The 21,764-nt window shown below is 35.5% G+C and overlaps 1 protein-coding gene across 2 annotated transcripts in view; it reads right to left on the reverse strand.

Moving 5' to 3' along the window:
- Positions 1-21,764, reverse strand: part of UNC13C (unc-13 homolog C) — a 717,151-nt gene that overhangs the window by 82,129 nt on the left and 613,258 nt on the right. For both annotated transcript variants that reach the window (XM_044665156.1, XM_044665155.1), the window contains 2 exons: positions 19,685-19,773; positions 13,452-13,601 (listed from right to left, as the gene is read on the reverse strand). In XM_044665156.1, the coding sequence (XP_044521091.1) occupies positions 13,452-13,601; positions 19,685-19,773 (239 nt within the window). The remainder of the gene's footprint in view (positions 1-13,451; positions 13,602-19,684; positions 19,774-21,764) is intronic.

Consider the following 21,764-nt stretch of genomic DNA (forward strand, 5'->3'; position numbering starts at 1 on the left):
GGATGTCTCCATTTTGGAGAGAAGGAATTAAAATGACTATAAAGTTTTTGATGTCTAATATTGTGATATAAAGATTGATAATATATTTGCAAAAAAACCCAGTTCTCCCCTGAGTTGATAAATAGGCAAAAGATATGAAAAGACAATTTTTGGATAAGGAAATCAAAGCCATGTATGGGCATATGAAAAAAATGCTCTAAATCTCTAATGATTAGAGAAATGCAAAACAAAAAAATTCTGATATCATCTCACACCTATCAGCTTGGCAGAAATGACAAAAGAGCAGAATGACAAATGTTAGAGGGGATGTAGAAAAATGGGGACACCAATAAATTGTTGTTCGAGCTGTGAATCGATCCAACCATTTTGGAAAGCAATTTGGAATTACACTTAGAGAGTTATAAAATTATATAAACTATATATATAAATTTGACTTAGCAATACTATTGCTGGGTATGTTTCCCAAGGAGATCAGGGAAAAGGAAAAGAATCTCTATGTTCCAAAATATTTTTAACAACTCTCTTTGTGGTGACAAAGAACTAGAAATGGAGAGGATGGCCATCACTTGGAGAATGGCTAAATGAATTATGGCATATGATTGTGAATAAATGTATCATAAGAAATAATGAGCAGGCTAATTTTGTTTAAATATGGAATGAATAACTTGAGATAATAAATAGCTAAATAAAAATACATTATAGCTACAGGTTTAATACTTGAAAAATAAATTGTGAGTGTCACCTCTAGAAAATGAACTGAAAAATAGGAAGATGAAAGGTATAATTTATATGTGTGTGTGTATGACTCAGATGATTCCTTCTATGATGTGGGGAGGGAAGAGAGAGTATGAGATACTTGTAAATAAATTCTATTATTAAAAAAATTTAGACCATTGATTAAACAATCAATATTTATTTAGTGTAGACTGTATTCTAGGAGACTCAGTGGCTAGAGTACTGGGCCTGAAGTCAGGAAGACCTGATTTCTAATCTGGCCTCAGACACTTACTAAGCTTTGTGACCTTGGACAAGTCAACTAACCTCTGTTTGCTTTAATACATTGGAGAAGGAAATGGGAAAGGGCTCTAGTATCTTTGTCAAGAAAGCCCCATGGTCAGTATTGGTCTCCTATGGCCCACAGAATCATGAAGAGTCAGACATGAATGAATGACTGAACAATACCAATAATATTCTGGGTGCTCTGGAGGAGGAGAAAGACTTCTAGAAGTAAAAATTGTTTCTGACCTCAAGGAGCCTATTGACTAGTCAGAAGAGTAATTTGTATTTGTATGTATAGACAAAATACATGCTAAGTGATTGGAGTGAGGAGGAAGGCATTAATAATTGAGTGATTTGAAAAGACCTCATATAGAAGTGGAGCTTAAGCTGAACTCTGAAGGAAACTATAGATCCAGAGGGGTAGAGATGGGAAGGTTTGGAGAAGGAAGTGTTATGAAGGAACAGGAAGAAAGCCAGTTTGACTGGACTGAAACAATATGAGGATGAGAATATAATAATAATATAATGTTAAAGCTCCAAAGGTAGGGTAGGACCAAGTTGTCCAAGGCATTAAATGCCAAAGGAATATTATGTTTTATCTTGGAGTTATAGGAAGTCAATGAGGTTTATGAGTAGGGGAATGCTCTAGCCAGATTTTTGCTATAGGAAAATCATTTTGCCATCTGTAAGAAGGATGGATTGGAGAAGAAAAATACTTGAAACAGACAGACCAATGAGGAAGTTATTACAGTATTACAGGCAAAAAGGGATAATGATCTAAACCACAGTGTTGGGATCTTTGTCCAAAGACCAATAAGTGAATGTGTTATTGAAAGAACTGAATTGTTCCAAGTTTAATATTCTTACTATACATAAAACCAGAAGACAACAGGGAGTTGAAATTACTAATTTGGATAACTCAAAAATTCTTATTGGAAAGAAATGGAGTTGGTTGAGTCAGTTTTATGTGTCCAAGTGCAACAAGAACTATTTCATGGGATAATTGTTCATCTCATATTTTAGTATTTATGATATGTAATTGTAAAAAGAGCAAAATGAAAATGGATTTTGTGAGCTAGCATCTTTTGCAGAGGATAAAAAGGCAAGACAATTCAACAAAAGGACTCATTAAGATCCTTCAAATTGAATCAACCTGTACTTTAGTATTCAGTAGCTTCAGTTTAAAGGGGAAGATAGTGAGAAAGATGTTAGGAAATAAAAATCAGGAGCTATAATTGAGAGAAATCAAAGGCTTGTAAAAGAGAAATCTCATGTTTATAGAATATGAACTCTTCCAGGATAAAAAATCATGTGATGCTGGACATGATGAGCACTAATTAATATAACTAAAACAAAATTGAATATATTTTTACACACATGTCTAAATCAGTTTCCCATGTTTAGTAAATCTACAGAGAGAGTTAAGATAAAAAAGTAACACAAAAATGAGAATAAAAATGAGGGAAAAAAGATATAATATGTAGTTATGATTTCAACCTGATCATTTAAATAGACCATTGACCTCTCCCCCAAAGGGGACACAGAAGAAAGAACATTCATTATCATAAATTATAATCATTTGCTAAAGAAATTTAACCAGTTTAAAACAAATGTCAGAATGAGAGTAATGAGACCTAAAAACTGTTTCAGCCAGCAAATGCTATATCTCCTTGCTAAGCAAAGCAATATAATAGGTAAAGGTAACACTAGGTAAATAAATAATGCTATTTATAAAATCTTATATAAAAGGACAATAGAATATTATGGGCATTATTGTCTGAGAAAACAATAAAAAGAAGTCAGAAGCAAAAAAAGGAACTTTAGGAAATATAAGAGAGAGATCCAAATACGCCAACTCATCTAAAAGAGTTTTGAGAAGAAAACTGGAAGATAAACACATGAAAAATGGAAAATATATATATATATATATATAAGTTTTTTTCTATAAATTCTTCCACATATTCTTCACAATCAATAAAATGAAATCTTTACAAAGATTCTAACCTTCTAACTTAACCCCATTGGCTACATGAGAAATGGAAATAGTACTAAAAATAAAAAAAAAAAAAACAACAATGTTTAGACCAGTGATGGTGAACCTTTTAGAGATGGAGTGCTGCCCTTGCCCTTAACCCACACAGGGGAGGAAGGAGGTGCTCCCATCGGGCTGTGGGATGGTGGTGGTTGGTGGGGAAGTGAGGAATGTCCTCAGCAAATGTAGAGAGGGGGAGGGGACTGACCCAAGTGCTCTGCTCCCCTCTAGCTCTGCCACCTGTGAGCTGCCCAACTTAGCCCTTGTGCTCTCCCATTGGCTGCTGGGCAGAGGGGTGGGGATGTGTGAAAAAATGTCATCAGGCATGGTGGAGAGGGGGAGGGGAGCAGCTCTGCCTGAGTCCCTCTGCCTTTCTAGTAATGAACTCTGGGGGTGGGGGTGGGAGTAGGGAGGGCAGCATGTGTGCCCACAGAGAGAACTCTGCCTGCCATCTTTGGCACTCATGCCATAGGTTTGCCATCACTGGTTTAGACCATGCATATACAGGGGAGTTTTATACTGAAGGTAACACAAATGGTTTTCAAGGTATTTGAAAGAAACTATATAAAAAGTGTATGAAAATCTTAGATTAAAAAAAAACACAATTGGATAAACTACCAACAAACCATATGCCTACTTTCTCATCCATATGAAAATTTTTTGAGAATTATATTTACATGAGAGGCAATATGGTACAGTGGATAGAGAGCAGGCCATTGCATCACAGGACCTGGTAACAATCTGCCTCTAATCTCTGTCTGTCTGTCTGTCTGTCTGTCTCTCTCTCTTTCCAATTATCTATTTATGTATCTATGTATATTTTCGAACTCTCTCTACATACACATACATACTTTTGTATCTGTGTGTATATATTGGATGTATGTGTTTGTGCATATATATACTAGATATGAGAATTTGAGTCAGTCACTTAACTTCTCTAAGGCTATAAATTAAATAAGTGGTTAATCTACATCTATTTCCTTGATGGAAGTTCCAGTGAATTAAATTAACAAATTTGTACCCACTTCCCTAATATATGTATATAGGTATGTATGTATGTATATATGTATTTATTGAGAACATCTTTGATGAAAATACAGAGAATATGACAATTCTGATTGCTAATAGAATATAAGGTAAAGGTCACCAAGCTCCACTAGTCCTACCTGGAATTTTCTTCTGATTACTTAGTTGATTTTATGTCAATAAGAGGTACAATAGGGTGAGCTATTGGTGCTTTTTACTATCACCAGTTTCTGGTTTTCAGTGTCAGGCAGCTTCTTCCTTATAGGAAGACTAAGCCCATGAAAGAAGAGGAATGTTCCAACTCTAGAGTTTGAAAGCCTCAGGCATTCTCTTCACCTCTCTCATAAGGTCAGTCCCACTCTGTTGACCATAGCCAGCTAGTAAGAAAAGCCTTTAGGCACTTTTAATCCTAGTTTTAAAATTTATTTTCTCCCATCCCCACTAAGGGTTCCTCAGTCAGAAATGGACATTCAATTATAACCCCCCCCACACACACCATTCCTTTTAATTTCTATTATGATCATGAATCACTAGTATGGGTCCCTTTCAAATGATCCATTTCACTTCTCTCTGCAAAAAAAAAAATCATAGATATTGGGTAGAGTTGTGGTTAACAGATCCTTTTCAACCTTCATAATATCCCCTGGTTGCCATGCAAATCAAAATTGGAGAAAAAATGTAAAATGAGGCTAGTGGAATTAGTGACCTTTGCCCTATTTCAGAGCAGCAACCAATATCTCAGGACTACTTACAAATATCCAAGAGGGGAAGAGGCACACATTTACAAGTGTTATTTTTAGCTAAAGCCATCTTATATCCAAAATGCATAAAACATAAAGAATGTACAATAGAATATTCAAGATTCCACCGCATTTTTTTTGTCAACTATTTAAAAAAATCTATTTTTAGTAGAGCATAGAGAGTATCTCCCTTGCTTGATAGAACTATGAAGGAGATAACACATAACAAGGTTATCAAGCTTCTTAAAGGTGTTTTCTACTGCTATGGAAAATGTCCAGATACAGAATATAAATTTAAAATGGAATTCTCCAAAGATAGTGAGGTGCTCCAGATGCTCCTAATTGTAAGTGACTTTGCTCTAATCAATTAACATTGTGGAACCTGCCAAATGAGAACTAAAATCATTCAAAGATATTGGCCTCACTATTCACACAAGAAAAACAAAGGGGCTGAAAAATGCTTACTATCAAGAATAAGATATATACTCAGACAACTCATCAATATCTCTGTCTCTGCCTTTGTCTCTATCTCTCGTAGACTCTCTAACTGAATAATAAGTTAGGCATCAGCAGATGTAAAACTATGGTTAGAGAAAACTATAATGTTGAAGGAAATGTCAGCCAGACTACAATTTGCAAAGAAATGAAGGTGAAGGTCACTCATAGAGCAATGGAAAATTTCATAGTAAATATAGCTTGGCTGATATATATTACAAATGAGAACTAATTCAGGAGAAGTAGTATAAAACAAAGAAATATATGGGTAGGGAAAAAAAAACACCGTAGTCTAATTATGGAGTAAGAGTGAGGGATAACAAATAGATAGCCTCCATACTGAAGAAGATCATGGCAAACATATGAGAGGACATAGATAAGAACCTCACAGGTTGGAAAGTCATAAGTAGTTTGTGATCACCGATGAGAATACGCAAATTGACGATGAGTCACATTTGACCCTCACAAAACTTTACCTAGGACAGATACTATTACCTTATTTTATAGATCAGGAAATAAAGAAGTTAAATGATTGGCAAAATCTTATAAAAAATATGAAATACGAATCCTTAGATTCAAACCTAAATTATCTAACTCCAATTTTAGTGTGCTTTTCACACACTAAAGTGTCAATAGTCTAGTCAAGTACAATGTTTACTCAACAGTGCATTCCACATGATAAGTACTTAATTTGTTGAATAATAATATTAATATTTTATATTATACAATAATACATAACAAAATAATATATAAAATATAATAATACAATATATAATAATAATAAATCAATAATAAGTGGTTCTACTTCAGTAAGGCCTGGAACTTTCAGAATAAAGTGGACCTATCAGGGTGATCTCAATGATTCTTCTCATGCTAGTGCCAAGAAATTTTGTGTATTTTTTTGCAGGAAGAGAGTTGAGTTTGTATGTCATTATCCAGTTATAGCATAGGAACACAGATTTAATGTTGGAAAGGAACTCTGAAAACATTTGGTCTGAAATCCTTCATCTTCCAGATGAGGAAACTTAGGGGACTGAGAGGTCAAAACACTTGCTCAAGTAAGTATCAGAGATGGGATTTGAACCCAGAAACTCCGATCCCACAGCTAATACTCTGTGACATGTTGTGTCTGTCGCTAACAAAGTTGCCAAAGTCACCCATTTTTAAAATTCCAAAAATTTTAGCATAGTCTGGGATCAAGGAGTTATTCCAGGGCAGGGATTCTTAACCTTTTTTTAAACTTATGTCAAGATCTCAGTTAGCATTTGGGTAAACCGATTGGACTCATTTTTCAGAAAAAAATTTTAAATTTATAAAATAAAATAAGATGGGAAAGGAAACCAAAGTTAATGAATATAAATGTATTGTTTTTTTCTTATTCAACTTAATGGACTCCATGAAATCTACCAATGAGTCTGTCTAGGTAAAGAACCTCTATTTTAGTGTGTCTATTGTAGTATATTCCAACATTCAGGCTATTGGTGGTAATGCTGAGCCAGTGTCTATGATTTCTAAGGCCTAACTGAGCCTGCAAAAAAAAACATGCTTTTATGAAGTTCAAAGGTTTTAGAGAATTCACCAATTTGTCACAGGGGTTTATTTTATTTTATTTTTACTCCTAATTAGAAATTGGCATTCTTTTGGGGATCGGAACTCTTTCTAAAAGCAGCAGACTAACCCTGAACATGAGCTAGAAGTAAAATCATGGAAATAGAGCTGAAGGTGTTCATAAAATATATGCCAGGTACAAACTGGATTTTATTAGAGCTGGCTTATAAAAAGGTAAACTATTCATGACATAGCAAAAACATAAATCATATACTCTATACATATGGGTTTCATCAATTCAGTGACAGCCCGGGGGACAACTTAAAAGAGTGTGTGTATATAAATGAAAATTGCAGAGATTGCTGTTATAGCAGTAGAATTGACCATGGGGGGCAAACCCTCTTACTATTTTGGAGATCAGGAAACTGTGATACAGGTCATCAGGGCCAGGACAGAAACTAAGGTCCTTCCAATCCAAGTCCAGTCTTCTTTTCATTGTGCCTTATTGGAAACTTTCTGTATTCAGTTACTAATTTTTATGTAAAATAACATGGAAGGGAAATGAATAAGTAATTTGGTTAATGTAGGTTGTATAGATCTTTCAACATGAAAATTCAGGTCAAATCTTAAGCCCACATGGTCTATTTTGGACGTATTTTAATGAGTCTGGCTGTCCATGTTGGGCAGATTAATCAGGTAATTGATAAACAACTTTTATTCCAGATGGACAGAACTAGGGCAGGATTTGAAAATGCAGAAAACTCTAATGTTGCTGTGGAAGGTTTTTGATGTAATAGCTTATAAACAGAAAAGATCACCAAGGAGTCAGGCAACTGAGGCTTGAATTGGGGCTCTGTTATTTACTACCTCTAGGCCAGGGGTTGGCAACCTTTTTGGCCGTGAGAGCCATAAATGCCACATTTTTTTAAATGTAATTTCGTGAGAGCCATACAGTGCTCACAGTGCGCGCTCCTGTAACAGTGCCTGAAAAAAATTGACCTTATGGCTCCTGCAGAAAGAGCCATACGTTGCCAACCCCTGCACTAGAACCTCTATTTTTTCCACAAATACATAACTGATAGTAACATATTACTTTGTGTACCAAGAAAAAAAGATCCAAGAGTTCTTATTTACATAATTTTAATAAAAATTGATTAAACTGTTAGTAATGATGCCCCTGCTAAAGTGATAAGATTATAAGAATCAGGTCTTGTTGAATAATTCAATTACTCTATAATTGTTAATTGAGCACTTTGGAAGATGAAGTATTGTTTGCAGGCTATTTGAGGCAATAGAGGAAGAATTCATTAAATAGTTCTGACTTGAAAGAGTTCATGTATCACCCCAACAAACCTAATTCAATGTATAATAATTCTCTCCTTTATAATTGTGAACAAGCGATGTGATGTGGAGTGGTGGATAGATAGCCAGTCTCAGAGCGTGAAAGAAAAAGACTAGTTTTAAGTCTTGAATCTATGTCTACTCACTACGGGACTCAACTCACTTAACCTGTTAGTACTCAGATAATTGTCTAAGATAAGTTGTTACTTATATACTTATGTCAATTGGTGGTGGTGGTGGGGCTCTTCATTCAGAATTTTCTGGATGAATGAAATCATAGGCTTGATGAAAAAAATTATTAATATGCAATGTTGTATGCACGAATATATATCTGAAATTCACAGTAACCTTGGGCATCCCCCAAGGCTCTTTCATGTGTCCCCATCTTTTCTATCTCAATACAATTTCATTTAGTGACCTCATCAGCAACCATGATTTTGATTATTGCTAGGCATCGATGATTTTTCAGATCTGTTTATTCAGCTTTAACCTCTCATCAGACCTCCATTTTCACATTGCCAATAGCCTATTGGACTTCACCAAGTCAGTGTCCTCTCAAAGATATCTTCAACTCCACACATAGAAAATAGAACTCCTCTTTTCCCCAAAACGCTTTCCTCTTTGTAACTTCCTTATTACTGTAGAAAGCACTGTCAACCTCCCAGTCATCCAAGTTCAACACAGAGATGCCAGATCTCAACCACTCATTCTTTCATTCTCCCATTGCCAATCTGTACCAAGTTCTTTCATCTCTACCTTCATACCATCCCTTGTATCTGCTGTATTGCAGGTCCTTATCAACTTGGACTACTACAAAAGCCTTTTGTTTAATATTCCTCACTCAAGTCTCTGCCAATTCCAGTTCATCCTCTACTCAGCTGTCAAATTGATCTTCCTATAGGACAAGTCAGATCATGTTTTCTCCTTCTTCCCCTCTCACTACCACTGCAACGCCATTCATATAAACTTTAGTAGTTCCCTATTACGTTCAAGATCAAATATAAATTCTTTAGCATGCTTTTAATGTCCTTCACATCCCAGCCCTCCCTACCTTTCTAGTTTTCTTACGTCTTACTCTGTAGTGATGGTGACTTCCTTACTGTTTCTTATATAAAACACTTTATCTCCTAAATCTAGGAATTTCACTTTCTTGACTCCATGTTTTGAATTCTTCCTCCTCATCTTCATCTCCTGGACTGCCAGACTTATTGCAAGTCTCTGCTAAAACCTTCACCTCTATATGAAGTTTTCTCTAATCCTCCTTAATATTAAAATTCTTTTATTTAATATCTTCAACTGATCATCTATATATTTTATTTGTATATACTTGTTTGCATACTGCCTCTTATGTTAAACTGTGAGTTCCTTGAAGGAAGAGATTCTCTTTTGCCTTTATATCTCCAACACCTAGCACAGTGCCAGGCATATAGTAGGTACTTAATAAATGCTTATTATTTTGAGTTGATGAACACAGTCTAAAATAATTTTCCCAAGGTTATCACTTTATGATATTTATTTCTGTAAATGCTGCATAATATGGAAATGTTTCAGGTTCACAGAGACCTGAGTTTTTAAAGAATAATTCAAGGGAGTACATTTCTACTCAAGTTCACTTCCTTTTTATGACCCTATATCTACAAGACTTTTATATAAGAATTATAGTTTTAAAACTATCTAGAGGGCAGCTGGGTAGCTCAGTGGATTGAGAGCCAGGCTTAGAGATGGAAAGGGCTAGGTTCAAATTTGGCCTCAGACACTTCCCAGCTATGTGACCCTGGGCAAGTCACTTAACCCCATTGCCTAGCCCTTACTGCTCTTCTGCATTCCAAGATGGAAGGTAAGGGCTTAAAAAAAATAAAACTATCTAGAACTTACTTCATTTAAATACCAAAATTAAACACCAAAATTAAAAATGTTTCTTCAGTCATTAAAAAATGAATAGAATTCTTGTGACATATTACATGTGTGTGCTCATTTCTATCTATATATTACATAGATGACATTACTGTCTTAATTGTTGTCATTCTTGGTTTTCTTAATTTAATCTAGACTTTAAACTTAATAAGAAAACATCTGTTCTTTTCATTCACTTAATGTTGGAATCAACCTTTTCTCCTCTCATCTTTGGTATTGATTCTTAGTGAAATATTTCTAGTTGCCCCCAGTGGTCATGGAACCATTTAGTTTCTTCTTAGAACAATTCTTTCCTCTTTTTATCTTTTGCTACTGATAATATTTTTCAGAGGCATTGTTTATGGGTGGTTACTACTGAAGAAAAATACTTTTCTGTCCTCTTTTCTCATTCCGTTTCTGAAATTTTCTCAGTTGTCACTCAGTCTTTATTTACTTATTAAATATTTTCCCATAGTTTCATGTTTCATGTTCTTTCCCTCTCACTCAGTCTTTATAGTCCTATATCTTTACTGTGTCTGAGGAATAGAAAATACCATGTCTTTTTCTTCCTCCTCAAAGCTGTAATTTCATTACCATCTTTCTCTCCTCTAAGAAGTTCTGATCCTATTCATGAATGTTTAATAAGTCATGCCAGACTCAAACTTATTTTTTTGACCAGGTTACTTAACTGGAAGATTAGAAATATAACATTAGATTTCATAACCAAGTATTTTATAATGTATTGATAGGGTATTTTATTTATGCTAATAAAGTATTATATTATTAAAATATAAGATATTTTATAGCCAAATATTTTGCAAAATATTTTGTTCTTTTTGTGGGGAAATGATGAAGAGAAATGGTCTAGTTGAAGATTCAGAACTGGTTGAGTGGGTGGACCTAAAAAGTAGCCCTTAATGTTAACTTGGAAGAGGCCCCCAGGGGATTTTTGCTTGGCCATGTGCTGTCCCACACTTTATCAATGAGCTGGGCAAAAATATAGGTGGCATGGCTATTTCTAGATGACATAAAGCTCAGAATGCTTTGGCTGATATCATAAGCATTCAAAACAGATCTTCATAGGCTAAAATATTATTCTGAAATGAGTATGATGAAATCTCTATCCATTCATCAAACAAAAAAGATTTATTAAGTACCTCCTGTTTGCCAGGCACTGTGCTAGTATACAAAGAAATGAAACAGTCTTTGCCCTTAAAAAGCTTCAATTCTATTGGTACTGCAAATACAATGTAAATAAACATTATGGTGTGACTGCCAAAAATGTGTAATGTTATCTTACACCAGTGATGGACAAACTACAACACACAGGCTAGATGTGGCCCTCTGAAATGTTCTATCCCTGCAAGACATTATTTCTAATCTGGCAAATACAATGAGTAGGATATAATACAATGAAATTTCGAAAGAGTTGGCTTAAAAACACACTGACAAATGAGCATTTCCTTTCCTTTGGCCCCCTCTTTAAAAAGTTTGCCCATCACTGCCTTAGACTATAATAGTAGTGGAGATGGTGGCACTAGAAACACAAACAATAACATTTAGATAATACTTTAAGTTTTCTAAAGTATTTCTCATTTGATCCTTAAAGCAACCTGGGGAGGTAAATATTGTGATTCTCATTTTATAAATGAGGAAACAGGCAGAAAAGAGCAAACAATAACTTGCACAGCTTCCAGCCTCCAGCTTTGTTGCTCTATCCTTCATAAGTGCTAGCTATTTCTAAAGCACCCAGAAATAAGGTGATGATTCTATCTTGCTGGACCCTATATGGGTTAATATGTTTATTTTGTGGGGTATACTGTAGGAAGGTCACTGATGAGCTATGACCATAGTAAGAATGAGAATGGTGATAATGGAACTTCTCAAGTTTATGGTCTGTTGAAGGAAATGGCAAGGCTTAACCTAGTCAAAAGAAAATTGGAAGAAAGAAGGGCATGAAAATCATCCTGAGGGTCTGAAATATTGTCACATAAAAGAGAGATTATACTTTTTCCACTTGGCCCCAGAGAGCAAAACTGGGAAAAGTGGGTGAAATCTACAAACGGATACATTTAATGGGACTGCAGGAATCCACCTTATTAGAACTATTGAACATGTTGCCTCGAGTTGCTGATTTCATCCACATTGCTCTGGGTCAAGCCTAGCTCAGGCTAGTCCAGTGATTCAGACTAGGGATCAGAAGGCAATGAAACCCCTGTGGATGCAATTATTAATTCAAATTGATGTTATTCCCCTCCTCATTATTTTCTAAGGTAACTGACTCAAAAGGACATCCCAGAGGCCTTCAGAAATTCTGCAAAACCTCCACTATACAAACTTCTCACAGCATGCGTATTTTTATCCTTCAGATAATAAGAGAAGCAATGCCAATGAAAGTTTTCAAGCTCTATTCTCTTGGCCCCTGCTCCCTTCAAAGGAAAGCAGATCAGTCAATATAAAACAGACTGTTCTGTGACAGAAATCTTCAAGTAGTGACTGCCTAACCACTTGTCAGCTTGTTGTAGAGAGATTTTTTTCAAATACAGATTGGTCAAGATGGTCTGGAAGTCCTTTCAACTTTGAGAATCTGTGATTGTGCATATAACTATGTTTACTAATTAACAGCCAAATCTTGCAGTTCCTTTAAAATTATATCATGCAAATATACATCATTAAAAAAAAAACTATTCTACTGGCTATTTTCCAGCCTTATAATATATTCTCCTATCTACCTCGATGCATTTCAAAGGACAACTTCTATGTTTAAATTACTTTCCCCTCTTCATCTTTGCCTTTTTATATCCCTCTGTGACATAAGTCAGAACTCAGATGCTACCTCTTCAATGAAGCTTGGTGAAGGTAATATTTCCTGATTCAGATTTCTTAGTGCATTTTGCCTAGAACCCTTTCTTTGCTCTTCTTACATTCTATCTTGTGGCATATGTGTGTGTATGTGTTTTGTGTGTATCTTAAACACTCTATTACATTGTAAATTCTTTGAAGGCTGACACTTTTTCTTTTTCCAATTAAATATTTTTTATCATCATTTCTTAGTATATTGCTTCACCCATAGGAGACATTTAATAATTCCTTGTTAAATTGTTGTAGAAGCCCAAACCCATAGCGACTAAACCCAAAATAACAAATTGGATGGAGCAATGAAAAGAAAAGAAAATAATTTCATTCAATTCAAACACTTATTTGGTGCTTAATACATGAAGGGCATTATACATAGTACATTATATATATATATATATATATATAAAGATTAAATCTGATACTTTCTTGCCTCAAGAGGCTGATAGTCTGCTTTTATGATGAATAGAAGCAAAATTAAATGATTCCTGGGATATTAGTTAAATAACTTAAGTACTTACGTTTTATCCAAGAAGTCCATAAGAGGTCTTAGTACAATTTCTGCATCCATAGCTGCATTGTTCTTGTTGGAGGTGGTACTTCCATTTCCTTTCATTTGATTCAATTCTAAACTCATCTGCTTCACACATTCTTCAATAATAAGCTGGAAACTAAACATATACACAATCCCCCAGAATTTCAGAATGAAATTTGACCATGTTTAACACTTTCTGTGAAATGTCCTAATTTAAATGGATTTTTGAGGAAAGGGGATTTACAGACAGGGAAGGGGTCAGTTAAAATTTCATTACTTAAAGTGCTCTGAAACATGGAAATATATGGAATAAGCAGTTAAATATTCAACACCGTGAGCATACTCATGACATCACTATGTGCAATTCCAACACAAACTAGACCCTTAATTTTTCATGCTTTCTCCCTCCTTAAATTACTTGTATTTTATACATTTGCATATTTAATTCCCCTAGAATTAAGTTCCTTGGAATGTGATATTCTCTGCCATTTTTCTTTGCATACCTATGACACAATGCCTTGTCCATAGTGGATAATTAATAAATGATTGTAGAATGAATTAAAAGAGACTTTATCAAATGCTTACCTCGTGCAAAGCTCTATGCTAAACACTAGGGCTTATTTTGTATATAAAAATAAGACAGCTTCTACTCTCAAGGAGCTCATATTCAATTGGGAGAGACAACATATATGACACATTTCAGTAGCAAATCAACTGGAAAAGTTCATAGGATGCAGTAGCATAGATGGTAACACCTCCTATTTAATGTCATTTTCACTGATAAAATCTTAGCCATTTCTGAACCACTTGACAATGCCAAAGACAAAGGAGGCAGAACTTTTTGTTTTGTTTTGTTTTCCCCAGGTCTTTGGAAGTTGTAACTATAGCCACCTTGTTGAATGGAATTGGACCAGTGACTTTGGACAGTGCTTTTATATTCATTAATTGTTTATGCGGCTCACTACCTTCTCTTCCTGATTCATTTCTTAGATTTTCCTTTTCCTAAGATATTTGGACTTTTTACCTTCTTCCCTTTTCCTGGGATTGAGAAATGGGATGAAGGGTTTGTTTCAGCGTAGTGGATTCTATTTTTTAATTCACTTCTCAAATCCTCAAATACATTTCAGAGATTATTGTGAGACTAAGTATAGTAAGGGAGAAAAAAGGATGCTAGAAAGGGTAGGAAAGGAAAAAGGGTATGAAATATTCATACCACTGAAACGGTACTGAGAAAAGAGGGTAAGTTAATTATAATCATATAGTCAAAACAAGGAGCAAAGATAATATACTCCAATTCCAGGCTCAGTTTCTTTTCTCCACTCAGTTTGGCTAGATAGTAACAGAAATTAAATAACACTAATAGATTCATTATGTTGCTATCTTTAAGGTAATTAACATCCTAATGATTCTCTCAAATCATCACTATGATTAATATCTCAAGGTAATGAAATAATAGAAAGATAAACATGCCTTTTTAATTTTAGAGTGTAAGCAGATTTTAGAATTGAAGGGAACTTAGAGATTATCCAATTCATTTTAACAGATAAAGAAATTGAACCCAGACAAATTTAGTGTCTTGATTAAGGAACACATAACCTCTCTCTTTGAATCCAAAGCTCATTTTCAATGTACCACACTACTCACAAAAGTTTATATTTCTGTAATATGATAGCTCTTTGTCACGTATTTCTAATTTGATCTCTTCCTCTCTATTTTTGATGCCTACACAAAGAATGTCTTTAGTGGTGTCTGAAGAAATAAATTTAAGTGAAGAGTACAATAGTCCAATAATGCTAATATTTTATTATGTGATTTACTGTTCAGACTTTTAGGATAACCAGTAATGCTCCACCTCCCTATGGGCAGCTGAGTCATGGTAAGGGGCAGAAGGAGAGAGGGATTATTTTTTGTTGTCCTGTAAGAGAAATCCTCTTTTCCCTTGAGGACAGTGAAAAGTCAATCTGTTGATGGAATCCCCTCATGGACCACTGCTATCGGCCACATCATGAAATTATTGATCCACTTCACCACAGTAGCTAAGATTCTGGGTATCATCAACAAGGATATTGGAAGCACCACTGAAAACATTATTTTCTCCTGGAATTACATGATGGCGAATCCACACCTGGGATCCACAAAGTAGTTCCACTTTAAAGGTTTGTTCTTTTTCTCCTTCTAATCATTTTCCAATTAAAGGAGGTCTTATTCTGTGCTCATTTTAAATAAGCAAATACTACCAAGCAATCTTGGACTTCATGAGCTCCCAAGGAACCAAACAATCACAAAAGAGTTCCTAGGAAGTGCACTTAATTGCTTTATTTATTCCGAATCATATCAGGCCAGCTCCAGGTGCCAAGTGCACATTTAGCAGAAACATAAAAGAACCAACCTCAATGATGTAGATAGTTGCTCATACAGCTTCCTGAGAGACAGTGCTTGGGTCTAAGCTCTCCAGTAAGTGCTGTGTTTGTCGATAAAGAATCTGGGCTTTTAATTGTCTGTCTCAAATGTGCCCTGAGTTCCCCATAAAGATACAGCAATAAAAATAGCAAATGACAGAATTATTGAATCTTAAGCTTTAAAACACAAAGCAAAATTGATCTTTATGCAATTATATACCTAATTTCTTCAAAGGAAATAGTTGAATTGGATAATTTGGAGCCACTTACTAATGAAGACTTTGGGGCTTACATGATTCAAGTGGACACCACAAAATGAATTTATCAGTTCACTGAAGAAGTCCTGTCTACCTTGTTTGGTACAGATAGATCCATAGTGACTGAAGCAAAGCTACATGTCCAAGAGTTAATTTCTTTGTTAAATTTTGAATATGTCAACCTCATTTAGAAATAGATAGCAGGTGATTTAATACCTTTTTTCATCAATCTGGATTAGTACAATTCTAGCTAATCTCAAACAAATCACTAAATAAAAAAGTATATTTATTTAAGATAGTTGTATTTACCAGTTTGAAGGATTTCACTTTCATAAAATCTCTCTCCATTACCAGATAACACTCAGAAGATTATAATTTTTAACACTAATCATCTATTTCTCATTCAGGTTTTTTTCAAAGTCTATTTCATATTTGAGATTCTGTAACTAGAAATTTTCCTTTATAAAAATAAGAAAGCAGAACTCAGGGACCCAGTAGGGGTAAATTCTAGCACAATCTCCAAAGAGACTACATATATCTGGCGCAGATGATGATACAAATGAACAGCAGGTGAGGTGCAGAATTAAATGGGAGCAAGATGATATGCTGTATTCCTTTAAGGAATTACACTACATTTTAATGGATGCCAATATTCTCTCACAAACAAAAGTCTATCATTTAAATATAAATATCCTACTAGTGTTGTTATTTGGTGATCACAGAGAATAAATGAGGTATATGTTGAGGGGTGAGCTGCAACATAAAGCAAGTATGGAACTTCAAAGGAGAATTGAAAAAAAGGACGTCATCATGGAAATATATGATCGAAAAGGAAGATAGGTTCACATACAGAGAGAGCCTCTGAATTCTACTCCTACCTTCCCATCAGAAGAACTCCCTAAATATGGTATTGCACTCCCAGTGGCAGATGTATTGGATGCCATGGAAATGATCCACACAGGGTGGGTAGGTACAGACTGCTATTTGCATTATTGAAAGGGATATCCAAATTGATGATACTGTTGATCCATTGGAATATATGAATACTGAGTCCACAAACAGGTTAATCATTTCATTTCCTGTAACTGTCCTAATCTCTCAAGCTTTTTCTGATCCCTAGCTTTCCCTAAGTGGAAAGTATGTAATATTCTGTTGGGCATTTGTGGGGGGGGGGAGGTGACAGATGAGAGGAAGATGTTTATAAATTTGTGATTTCATCAGTATAGTGAGCTCACAGCAGAGAAACTGTCCATGAATTCTGAGATCTGCATCTCATTCACAAATTGCAGTCTTTAAAAGATGCCTCTAAGGCAGTGACTTGCCCATGGTCCCATAGGAAGCATGAGTCAAAGGCAGAGCTTGAAGTCCTGACTTCAAGGCTGGTCCTCTAAAACACTATGCTCTCTCAAAGCTGAAGGTGGGAGGATAACAGCATGTGGAGAGGTGAAGACATGAAGAGAAGACAGAGCCTGAAAAAGAATATGAAGTATTCCATTTCTTCTACTTTGTCTTCTACCTCTGTTTAACACTCAGAAGGCTTTTTATAAAACATTGTTTTCTCCATCTGACACATAGGTAAAAAAATAAATTAAAAAGGTGAATATTGTGGACCTGTTATATTTACGACATTGTGTGTAGAGATACAGAGAAGTTAAAGATACTTCTAACATATAGGAACTTTTTTAAAAGTTTGATAGGAAACTATGCACATTTCAGGTACAAGTATAAGGCAAAGTACTTTATGAGAATATAAACTTCCTGATAAGTCCATTAACCTTTCCAATTCAGCAGTTTCCAGTCTGTCTTAGTCCCCGGGTCAGAGAAGGCTACCTTTGCTTACTTACAAAAAGGCAAGTTTCTCTTGGAGAATTTATACTTGCTTTCAAGTCTAATCACAAGAACATGAAGTTCTTTGTTGAGTCTAATTTTGAGTCCAATTTGCATAAAATATGTATATATGGCAAAAACATAATGTCCTGGGTCCTTTTCTCTCCCCACACTATTCTTCAGTATTCACATCTGCTCCTGTGGGAATTATCATTTCTGTTCATATAATTCACTGATATACAGCCCCAGTTCTCTCCATCTTCTTCCCCAAATGTAGGTCTGCTCTACTCTGTATTGAATGTCTAATCTCTACCTAGATATTTCATGACCACCTTTATCTTCAACATGTTCAAAACTCAGTTTTTATCTACTCCGTAGTTTTACCTGTCCCATCCCCAAAACTTTCCCATTTCTTCTCGGGGCAAGTGATATAAACTTGAGATTTGAGATCCGAGCTCTTTGGTTCAATCTCCAGCTACCTGTATGACCCTTAACAAATGATAGCACATTCTCTAGATATTGCTTTCTCATTTTTAATGGGGATGGGCAGAGGGAAGAAGTGTAGACTCTGTTGAATTTGAATTTTTAGGAAATAAAAATGTGAATAGGTACTGAACTTGTGATTTCATTGGTATATATTTCACTCCTGAGTGAGAAGATTCTCTGTGGTGCTGATAGGTACTTGAGTGACTTTTTAATTTCAGCCTTGCCTGGAGTATTGAAAGTGGCTTTAAGTGGCTTTCCAAGGGTCATTGTCAGAGGCAGGTTTTGAATCTAGATCTACCTGTTCACATGGCCCACTCATTATCTCCTACATTATAAATACCTCCTTTTGGCTAGGCATTATATATATTTATATGAACATATGTTGTCTCCCTCTATTCCAAGAGAATAATACCCTAAATAGAGTGATTATATCCTCAGTACTTAATACAGTGCATGGCATATAATACAAATATATAGCTCCCCTGAAATTTAACCATACTCAGAGGATACTTGGTAAGAATAAAAAATGCAAACTTTTCAGCCTAGCATTTAAGGCCACTGATGACCTGGATGCAACCTATCCAGTTTTATTTTATTTTGTTTTCAAAAACCTTTACCTTCTGTCTTGGAATCTATACCAAGTATTGGTCCCAGGGCATAAGAGCAGAAAGGGCTAGACAATTGAGGTTAAGTAAATTGCCTAGGGTCACAGAGCTAGCAAATATCTGGGGCCAGTTTTGTACCCATGTTTTCTTGACCTCGTTACTCCAGTTTTTTCACTCTATCCCCTAAGCTACCTCTGCCTTTCCAGTTTTATTTTATATTATTCCCCTTCATGTTGTTGAGATGTTTCTACCATGTCTGATCTGTTGTGACCCTCTCTGGGGTTTTCTCAACAAAGATACTTGGGGGTGGGATTTGCCATTTCCTTCTTCAGCTCATTTAATAAATGAGTAAACTGAGGCAAATAGGGTTAAGTTACTTGTCCAGGGTCATGCAGCTAGTGATTGTCTAAGGTCAGATTCGAACTCAGAAAGATGAGTCTTTCTGACTCCATGTCTGACTCCACCCACTGTACTGCCTAGCTCTGTCCCAACCCAACTCCTTCATATGGTCTCCCTTAAAGTTTTAGCTGTTCTCCAAACTTATATCTGAAATACTAAATGGCTTCCGGGGTCCCTTCCCTTCTAGCTTTAAACCCAACACCATGAAAATCATTGTTTTAGGTACTTCTCATTTGTGTTCATTACCTTTCACCATAGGTTACGCTGAGTTCATCCAGGACCCCGTTGAGTTTTACTTGAAGTTCTTTGAGAACACTACTAGCTTCAGGATCTAGCTGCAAAGAGACCAGAAATAGCATTAATTGGGGCTTCAGGTTAACATGGTCATGTTTATTTTGCAAGCACTGTGATAATTAGAAAATAAACTACACATAATATGACTCACACATTTATTTTTGGAAATCAAATATGGAAACACCACCCAGATAAGAAAATTTAAGACAAATCATGAGGGTCCTTATATATGAAAGAATGATTAAAATCCATAGCATGCACAAAAACATAACAGACTTCTCAAGCTAAATAGCCAAGCCTTTGCATGCTACTGCAATGGGATTCAAGGCATGTAGGCAGCTATCCTGTAGACTCTAGTAGGCTCTAAGTTAGAAAACTGAGAAAATGACATACTAGATAAATGTGTGCTGCTTCATAATATAATAGGATCCTCAACAAAGCTATGAACAAACAGGACCTCTAGAAACTAATGGGGACAGCACCATTTTCAAAGGCTGATTCCATAATACATTTCAATTCTTTGATATATTTTTCAAATTTTTCTTTTTTAAAAGAGTATCATGTCTCCTATTTGAAGGTGTTTTCATATTTTTCCATTAATGGAATTAAAATTAAATAAATTAAAAAAGGAACCAAACCCTCCAAATGTTTCTGCAGGCTGTGACAGGATTGGCCTACACTGGGTCTCACTTTCTGAATGCCACAGGACCACTCAGAAGTGGATTCTTACCTACATCAAGTTCAGCAACTTGACCTCCCTTGGTAAAAAAAGCTCCTGGAACTGATTCTGGCAGCACTTGTTTCTGCATAGAAAAGGAGCTCATAGCAGATATCAGATTCCCTTTCGATAGGATAAGGAGAATTCTGTGCAACAAAGCAGTGTTTCCTCTACCCACAATCTTTCCAGAGGCAACATCTAGCCTTAATTGATCTTCAAAAATCCCAGTGAAATAAGTAGAGATATCATTTTTGACATTTTATAGATGAGAAACAGAGTTATAAAACACTGAAATCATTTGCTCAGGGTTATTAACTAATTAGAAGAGGACAGCTAGGAGGCTCAGTGGATTGAGGTCATGTCCAGAGATGGGAGGTTCTGGGTTCAAATATGATCTTAGACAGTTCTTAGCTTTGTGACCCTGGGAAAGTCACATAACCCCTAACTGCTCTTCTGCCTTGGAACCAGTAGACAGTATTGGTTCTAAGAAAGAAAGTGTTTTGTTTTTTTTTTTTAAACAACAACTACTAGCCAAGGATATTGGTTTTGAATTCAGGTCACCTGATTCCCAAGTCAGCTTACTTTCCACTTCAGAGAAGAAATTAAGAGAGGGGGAAAGGAAGCAGTAAAGTTATAGGATCACTGTCTTATCAGTCTTAGAGTTGGAAATGACCTTAATGAACATTTTTTTTTTTTTGCTTCTCTTCCCAAATGTAAAAAACTAAAGATCAGAAGGAGAAAATCACTTTTCCTAAGATCAAGAATGTACCTTTTTATAGTATGTTTTACTTCCTTAATAAATCCTGACCAAAAACTTTTAGTGTGGACCTATTTATTGTACTTGCATAAGAATGAGGGCTTCCTCTTGCCTCTTGCTGTATAGATGGAGTTATGGGAAGAGGTTATTATCAGTTGTTATTTGAATCATGCCTGACTCTTCATGACCTTATTTGGGGTTTTCTTGGCAAATATATTAGAGTGGTTTGCCATTTCCTTTTCCAGCTCATTTTATAAATGAGGAAGCTGAGGCAAACAAGGTTAAATGACTCGCTCAGGGTCACATTGCCTGCAATTAGATTTGAACTCAGAATAATGAATTTTCCTTACTCCAAGCCCAGTACTCTATGCACTGTACCTCCCAGCTACCCCAAATTTGGTGAAGGGAGGGAATGATAATTCTTGTTAATCACTTTAGGCTCAGCACTCTGGGAGGTTCATCTAGTTGTGGCTAGGCTAATAAACATTATGACTCAAGAAGACTGCTGGTTAGATTTAAAAACATAATGGGATAGATAGGAGTCCAAGAAAGGAACA

The sequence above is a fragment of the Gracilinanus agilis genome, chromosome 2 (assembly GCF_016433145.1).
Source record: "Gracilinanus agilis isolate LMUSP501 chromosome 2, AgileGrace, whole genome shotgun sequence".
In the NCBI taxonomy this organism is placed as follows: domain Eukaryota; kingdom Metazoa; phylum Chordata; class Mammalia; order Didelphimorphia; family Didelphidae; genus Gracilinanus; species Gracilinanus agilis.